The following is a 9,179-nucleotide window of genomic DNA, read 5'->3' as shown; positions in this document are numbered from 1 at the left end:
TTTAAAAATCTTCTTCTCAGAAACTAATCAGCCAGGAAAGCTGAAACATGTGTGGAAGCATCCTCAGGTAGTGTAGATTCAAAGCTGTGAAAATCATGACCTCTGGGGGTAGGGTGGGGCCACAATGGGGGGAGGGTCAAAGTTTTACATAGGAATATATAGAGTAAATCTTTAAAAATCTTCTTCTCAGAAACTAATCAGCCAGGAAAGCTGAAACATGTGTGGAAGCATCCTCAGGTAGTGTAGATTCAAAGTTGTGAAAATGATAATCCCTGGGGGTATGGTGGGGCCACATGGGGGGGGGGGTATTAAAGTTTTACATAGGAATATATAGAGTAAATCTTTAAAAATCTTTTGCTCAGAAACTAATCAGTCACTGAGTCAGATGATTCTTTATAATTGTTAAGACTTTGGCTCCAGGACAATTCATAGTTCCAACTCGCCTCCCGAAGCCCCGCCCACCTTAGTAACTGTTACTAAATCCCACATAATGGCGATGCCGGGTACATCAGCGAATGTCGCGACTGACAGCCTTAAGTCTATTCCAGACGATTTTTGTGTGAAATATTTGCCAAATAGCTCAAATTTGTCGGAAAAAGCCTTGCAAAAGGGTTTAAATTACTTTACGCAAGGGTACATTCATGATATTAAGATTTTTAACTCCGATGAGTCCGTGCAAGCTGCAGCACGATGCTGGAGATCAATGCGGAAAAATTAATCCCCGCATCGACTTCATTTGGAAATCAAAAATGATTCAATCAATGAGTCGCATTGTTCCTGTAAAGTTGGGTATGTGTTCAATAAATATTACAAGTAACACTCACTTTTTACGTATTTCACAAGGAAATGGTGCAAATGAAATGGCGGTTGTGTATTGAAAAAAAACGTAAACATTACTGTAGTGACGTAAATCTTTTGCGACAGATGTTGCATGCGTTATGAATGAAAATTTCATTAAATGTAAAACCGCATAATAAAGTAAATATATTACCGAATTTATTGTGATAAGGCCATGATTTTAAACAGAAACAGTTGACTAATCCAGTTTTTTTAACTGTTGCCAAAGCATTTTTTGTAGACAAATCATGCATAATTTTTTTTATAGACATTGACAATGATTCATGCTCGTCTGATATATTTTCTTACAGCTTAAATGGTCACTGCTCTCATATAGTTGGCCTCATTAAAAGTTTGCAGGGATTCAAACTTCATAACTTTTCCAATGTACCCGAACAGCAAAGCTGTACAAGTATACCACAGCAGTGGCATGTGCCCAGAGGTTCTAAAATTAAGCCTGTTCCAATCAACCATTTAGTGGTGGCAAGGCCAACAGAATCCCAAAAACGAAAACCTGTCACATGCCAGATTGACTTAGATTAAGAGTATGTGAAATCCTAGATAATTTTTTTTTCTTTTCTTGGCCATTGCATTTTACACTTGTTTACCTGTAGATGCAATATTCAAGATATTGTAAAACAATATATATATACATATTAAGTTAAATGATAAGTTTTCATTATAAGATAAATAAAAACAAATCTCGATTCATTTATTATATTTTAATAATAGACTTCCCAAAGTGTCCACAACTGACATAATGCAGCTGAAAATGTTAAGGGAACCCCTATAGAGTATACAATATCAGCAGGTCACCCACTTGTAAACACCCCCCTTGGTGATGTGCAGATAGGCTCAATATTGTCATATCAGGTACAAAAATTATTACATAAACATATACATGTATTGAAAGATTACACAGATTACAGAATTTGGGACATCACATGTACAAGACTATCAATATCATGTTATTATACATAATTATATTTATAAGCTACCCAAGACTTCTTCTCATTGGCTAAAACTGCTCTTAATACATATGAAGCATTCAGTTTCTTCAACAATTCTAACAGAAAGTGTCACAATTTTATTTTTTTCTGTAAAGATTTAAATAAATAAATAATGTTATATACTACAATTTTTACTGTCTGTGACAAACACATCATGGAATAAAGTCAAGTGACAACATACAGACCAAATTTTGTTAATGTTTTTAAATAATGATGTAGGAATGCGAACAGAAAGCATTTTGTAAGTTTTAACCTTTGCGATAAGTCTTTCAATGTGCACACGATGTTTTGCAATCTTCTCAGTAAGCAGAGTGTCTGAGACTGACATCTGGGATGTAGATGAAGCCATTGGTGGAATATTCAATACCAAATTTAAATTACTTAATTCCTCTCTAATAGTAAACCCTTTATCAGCCATAATAGCATCCCCATCTTTTACGTAACCTTCTAATTTAAGTGATTCAAGAACATTGTAAAATCCAGACTGTTCACAAATTTGTTTATCTGATATACATCCTGTAAACAATTCAGATGCAAAAATCACTGAACCATTTGGATAACAACCAATTAAAGCTTTCAAAGTAGTACTAGATTTATAATCACTGTAAAGCTGACTTTGCAAACCAAGTGCACATGGTGATTGTGTTCTAAATTCAGTACCATCAATTATTACCAAAGTAGTAGGGTAATCATTTTGGAAATCTTTAGGCATGTTATTAATAATTACATCACGATGAGGCCAAATACAAAGTTGACCCAACTTATAATACATCAATGAAATCCAAGTATTAAATACAATTCCAGATGACTGAAGTGATAGTTTAAACCTAACTGACAAATCTTTCAAACCAAAGTTATGTCTCAGTCTATACATAAAGTTAAAAAGAGTCCATCTTGCAGTGACAACATACTAATGTCTTTTCGACCTTTTTCATAATTTACTGATGATCCATCGGAGACTAAAAATGCCAAAAGACCAGCAAATCTTATATATACAATGCCAGTGTAATATTTGAACAAATTTTTCAATTTTCCCTCTCTTCTTATCACTTCGTCGACTCCAAACGATGGCTTTTGATCGTCAGATGATAGTTTGTCTTTAAGTTCCTTTATTTCCTCTTTCAGAGTGCAGATTGTAGCTTCGTACTGCTTCTCTTTTTCTCTTGACACGTGTAGCTCAGTGGCCATTGCAAACATCTCAAATGGAGAAATCCCTAAAAAAATAAAAGATTAATTTCAATCTGATACTTACTTACACTTATTTCAGTTTTATACATTGTGGAGTTTTTTTCAGACAAATAACATTAAGGAGGTTGAGCCACCCATGTCAGATAGTTGTGGCAATACTGAAGTATTCCACCCAGCCCCTGTACCATTGCCACAAGAGTATATGGATTTGAATATGAAATACAAAGATTGTGATCCCATTAAAATTGAATTGCATACAAATTTGAACAAAGTGATTCAGCACAATGGTACAATGAAAGAAAGAATCGTTTGACTGCATCTAATTTTGGGAAAATTTTGCAAAGAAAGTCGACCCCTAATGAAAAGTTTCTGGGAAGCATATTTAACATTAAAAAGATTTCCGCTCCTTCCTTAGAATATGGTAAAACCCACGAAAAGGATGCAAAGTCTAAATACTTAAAAGACTTTCCAGCTAGGCACATCCACACCTGTGGGCTAGTTATTAACAAGGAGTTTGCCTTTTTGGGGGCAACTCCCGATGGTAAGGTGTGCGACAATGGTCACTGTGGTCTTATTGAAATAAAATGTCCATATTCTGCTAGGAATATGACAATTGCGGAAGCATGCGAGAATTTGAGAGATTTCTTTTTGTGTAAAAACAATGAAATCACATTGAAAAAAAATCATGCACATTATGCACAAATTCAGGGCCAACTCATGATCACAGGTTGTGCATTTTGTGATTTTGTTGTTTTCACACAGAAAGATATCTTTGTGGAGAGAATACAGCCCGACCTTCCGTTTATGACCACTATGTTGGAAAAATTGTGTGTTTTTTTCAAAACCTATGCAAAGCCGTTTCTTGCTAAACAAACAGTACAAACTTAAGTTACAGTACAGGCAACGCGGATCCCGTGTTTCCCGCGCCCCGTCACGGTATAAACACATCGAGGTGATCGGCCAGGTGAGACAGGTATACCGCGTTCCCATCACGGTAAACTCATCATCTACCTGTCCCCGCCACGGTAAAATTATCGATGGAAAAATATCGTATACAAGCGGGAGTTATCTCCCCGAATGACAAATAAATTGCATGTTTCTTTATATTTAATGACGATATTTAACCAGATTTTGACAGAGATTATAATCGAAATACTTGGAGTCTTTTTAACTATTTTTTTTTATTTCATAGCTATTAAATAAATTATAAACGTATTTAATTTAATACTTGTGCAGCAATTGCAAATAAAATATTTTCGAATCCATTATCATATTTTAAAAAGGTCGTTAAATTAAATATTATCATGAAATGATTTTAATTGCCAATGAAATTATAAATGTGTACGCAGTGTGATTGTGTTTTCTTAACAATTAATTGGTCCACCTACATTTGCATTGTTTGTTGTTGAAGTCCATGCGTGTCATTTAATGATGAGCAAGTGATTAAAAATTAGGGCTTCCTATAAAATTACCAACCCGGTATTTTTAGCATGTTCCGTTCATTTCTTACAAGGTCTTCTACGTGTAAAGAACATTTTTTGTGAATTCACGTTTTAGTGAATTTGTGTTGCGTTACTTTAGGTACATGTATGGCTCGTCGTTTGTCATTGCGCGAGGATTCCCACTTTCTAGTGCGTTACGTTTGCGACGACAATCTTTAAGTGCGAAGCCGTTAGTTCTTCAAGACTCAGTCTGACTTGAATATTCAGTGTGGAAATGAGTATGACGTTCAGTGGGGCCGGTCTGAGGAAGTCGATCGAGCTGTGGTCCTGCATGCTGGATGTGAGCAGGACATGAGGGCCAAGCTGCGAGAGATGGAAGATACCGAGTGTCTACCAGCCTCTCCTTTCTCATCAACTTCTTTGCCACCTTCGAATACGCCCCATTGTAATGCGAAAAATCAAATAAACGTGTGTCTCTCAACTAAACTATTACAAATAGAGAGTAAGGAGCCTTGAAGATACCCAGAGTTGCATAAAATTATGTAATCGAAAGATATTGTGGGTATCCCATGTCATGGTGTCATGATGGTGTACCAGCTACCCGCCATGACGGAGGTTAGCGTTCGCTCGCGACCGAGCCCTTCTCTCCCTCTCTCTCTCTCTCTCTCTCTTAACAGAATAACTAGATAATTTTTTTTGAGAAGGAAATGTTGTTAAACCGTTCTTATGTTCTTACACATTTCAAAGAAATTAAGAACATGTTTTGAAAGTTTTGCTGTTGATATTTCATGTCGATAAAAAAACATTTAAACATTTCAGTAAATGTATTGATGTCATTTTATGTGTGCATGTACATGAAATCTTATTGAAAGCTACTACAAATATGTAAACCCGTTTCCCCCCCCCCCCCCCCCCCCACACACCGCTTTATGACTGTCAAAGTTAACTTTAGTCCCAATTGTTTTACACAAAGGTGTGAAACCGTCGCACTGACAGGAAATCACTCTACGCTTGAACGCACATAATACACAGGAATGAGGCAGGTAGATAATCTGTGTAACGATTGACAAAGAAGAATTCTACATCAAACAATTTTACTAATAGTTATATCAAATAATTGATTCATTTTACTGCGTTCTTTAACCGCTAAACGTGTTGAAGATGTTCCTTCCCGCAAAAAACCTCCATTATAAACTAAACAAGAGATAGAGAAAAAACACAACGAATTAAACTTTCCAAACACAGTATATCATGCATCACGAACATTGTAAAGAAACTTAACTGTTAAACATACTTCTTATTTTCTTTATTAAAAATAAAACTAATAGAACAAAACTTTATCATGGAGGAAACACGTGGTAGAGCTAGCGGGCTGATTTGATTGACAGGTGCAGCACGTGGACTCAAATCTGAAATTGCATGATGGATTCAATCACAGTGTACCATATTCTTTTATGAATACTAATTTTATGAATATTTAGTATTGGATATTAGTATATTTCACATAAGTGTACGTTAAATTACGCCTAAACGTCTATCTCTCTCTCTCTCTCTCTCTCTCTCTCTCTCTCTCTCCTGCAAGGTGTTGTGCGATTAGACGAAGCCGTACGCGATATAGACTTTTTCTTCTGTCGTAAATAGGTGTGAAAACCCTCAAGGGCATGTGGTTTTTACCCTGAGTTTGTTAATCACTACATGTATACACAGAAAATGATCGTGACTTAAATTTTATCTGTATACACAGGAAACGCATACTGATAACACGTTATGATTCAAGGTGCTTTAACGCAGCACCAAGTTTATATATGAATGATAATTTTATTATTGAATGGAAAAATAGATTTGTTAGTTGATTCCCGACATTTGTTCATTTCTCAATTTAAAACATACACATATATTGACAGTTTACGGCGCTATGCGTGTCATCTTATAAAATGAGAAGATGAAATTGCTCTGCATTGATACGAGTTCATCTAATGAAAATATTGAATTTAAAGATTGTTATAAAAACAGGATTATCAACTAATAGAAATAATAACTGAAATAAGCACGTCAAATACAAAGATATGTGTTCTTATTTACACATCACAAAATTTAACAGCGTAATAATCATGTTATGTTGTAATTCGAATGTAGTTTCCGATTTCATGAAATTCTATTTCATAAATATAATTTATTAAATTTATAATAATATGGACCACAATTTATTTACAATGCAGCTGTTATGCTTAAATCTGAAGTCGCATATTTGACGTGGATTTACGCGACCCGCATTGCCCGTAATGTACAGTACAGGTAAAGTAACAACAAGCAGCAGCGGGAATAACGGTAAATCACACCGTCGCGGTGTCATCACGGTCGCAAACCATTCCCCGATCAAAAACCGCGATGGTGTATCGCGGGAACGATAAAAATACCGTGACGGTAACGCGGGCCAATACGGGATCCGCGTTGCCTGTACTGTAGGTAACTTAATTGAAATTTTTGAATGCTTACAAGGTTCTTCTGTTTGTATAGATATGTTGTTACCACTGCTGGTGTTGTTTGATGTTTCAGTTTCTGTTGTTGAGTTCACATCTTCTCCATGTTCTATATCTGTTGTACTATAAAAAATTAAAAAAAATAGGTAGTAAGAAAGATTCTGCTCTTGCCTTGTAATGCCCACAATCAACTAGTTGATTATAATGGCAAATGTAGTGTGCATGAAGTTACCAAAATTAAAAATTTTAAAGATTAAAATAATAATCATAAATTATGGTACATCACACTACATGTGGTGTTATTTGCAGCGACTATCTCTGATGGTATGTTTTTTCACCCTTTGATGGTACTAAGGAAATCACTTTAACAGTATGGTAGCTGGTACATACTTTATGGATGAATATGTTGTGATCGAAGTAATAATGGATTTAGTCGATTGCTGGTCATTACCTCCGAAAAACTCAAAATTGTCAATTTGTGGGTTTTTACCATAGAAGTTTTTTTTTCTTTGACACTGGGTTACTCTCGGTGAATGTGCTAGTCCGTTTGCGAAGTGGCCTGGTCGGTCGAACAGCTGATCCATCAGCTTGTAATGGGTCAGGAAATTCCACAATCGGTCCATTACCTCCCACGAAATGCTGTAAATAATTCAGTAATAATGACCTCAATGACAAACCATACGGTGTTTAAAAATGTATTACATAAGCGATAACAAGAGCAAAACACACATAAATATCAATTACCATCTCTTGCAATATGAATAAAATAGCCCAATTTTACAAACATGTGTAAAATCGATGCATTTCGAATTTGTACAGTATGCAGGTATGGTATATTCCTGAAGTTCTCGACCAAAAATTGTCGTGAATACAGCTATAGTAATTATAAGACTCAGTGTGCACAACAGTCATAAACATTAAATTATAACCAGCTGTACCTTTGAACAAACAGCTTTGTGTTTGTTTATTCTCTGAATGTTCAACTGTTCGTGTGGACGTCCGCAAGCTTTGATCCATCGAAGACATTTCTGGAGATTAGTTTTCGGTTTGGGGAACAAAATAAGCTTAACACCGTTCTGTAACCTCTCAGGATATCTCTCGTCAACATTACACGTTCCCCACGCACAACGCAATACCATTTTTTAACAAAAACTTAAACTTTCCACAACTTGTCCAAGATTTGTTTGTGGGACAACCTGGCGGCCGATCGAAGCGCTTCTCTGACTAATTATACGGAACATTCTGATTGGCTAATAAAATAGGTTTGATTGACGTGTCGGAACTATGAATTCTTCGGCCTCACAAGAAGGTTCAAAGTTTGATGTAGCTTTTTATCCCATATATAAACAATTGTTAAGGATCTTTTTGAGAACTGCAATACTCAACATGTGATATGACTATCAAATTATCCTGTTAGAAAAGGGACTAATGATTATAAACATAAGAATATCCAGGAGGAAAAATGGATTTTATTCATACAGGACCTACATGTATTATTGTACATTTAAAATGCACCAGTTAACCATTTTATGCATAAAAAATTAAAATGATCTCAAATCGTATCCAAGTCTCTTTAAAGTTTTTGAAACAAGTGACCTCTGATGATAATATCAAAGTTATTACTGGTTCTAATTTCACTAAACTTGCATGGATGATGCTTCTTACGATATTGATGCACCTGACAGTCTTGAATGCTGAATCTTAGCCATAGGTTTCAGATGCTGGATGATGTTTAGTTTTTAGCTCACCTGAGCTGAAAGCTCAAGTGAGCTTTTCTGATCACTTTTTGTCCGATGTCCGTCTGTCCATCCATCCGTCCGTCTGTCTGTAAACTTTCTACATTTTCGACTTCTCTCCAGAACCACTGGGCCAATTTCAATTCAACTTGACACAAAGCATCATTGAGTAAAACGGATTCAAGTTTTTATAAATGAAAGGCACAGTCTTTTTCAAGTGGAAATAATTAGGATTTATTGAAAAGAATCTGGGGGTATAAGCCAAGGCAAATGCCCTAGACCCTCTCGTACGTCTTATACGAATTTATAAACGTACGAGTTAACTAGGTGTTTAAACAGAGGACAGTATTGTCCAAATGAAAATGTCCAAAACTGCGAGAGATGATCAGTAATCGACATTTGGAAGACGTAAGTGCGTTTAAATTTTGTAGTATCTATATATATATATATACTTATATAATTTAAAACTGGCAAATTTGTAATGAC

At 35.5% G+C, this 9,179-nt stretch overlaps 1 protein-coding gene across 1 annotated transcript; it reads right to left on the bottom strand.

Moving 5' to 3' along the window:
- Window positions 1-2,645: 2,645 nt before the first annotated feature.
- LOC128173550 (uncharacterized) lies at window positions 2,646-8,110 on the bottom strand. The gene is made up of 4 exons (XM_052839256.1): window positions 7,896-8,110; window positions 7,448-7,596; window positions 6,974-7,080; window positions 2,646-3,061 (listed from the first exon to the last, which is right to left on the bottom strand). The coding sequence occupies exons 1-4, from the start codon at window positions 8,094-8,096 to the stop codon at window positions 2,709-2,711; spliced, it is 810 nt and encodes a 269-aa protein (XP_052695216.1). The 5' UTR covers window positions 8,097-8,110; the 3' UTR covers window positions 2,646-2,708.
- Window positions 8,111-9,179: the final 1,069 nt, after the last annotated feature.

Source organism: Crassostrea angulata, chromosome 2 (assembly GCF_025612915.1).
Source record: "Crassostrea angulata isolate pt1a10 chromosome 2, ASM2561291v2, whole genome shotgun sequence".
Lineage (NCBI taxonomy): Eukaryota > Metazoa > Mollusca > Bivalvia > Ostreida > Ostreidae > Magallana > Magallana angulata.
This window is presented reverse-complemented; position numbering and strand designations above follow the sequence as displayed.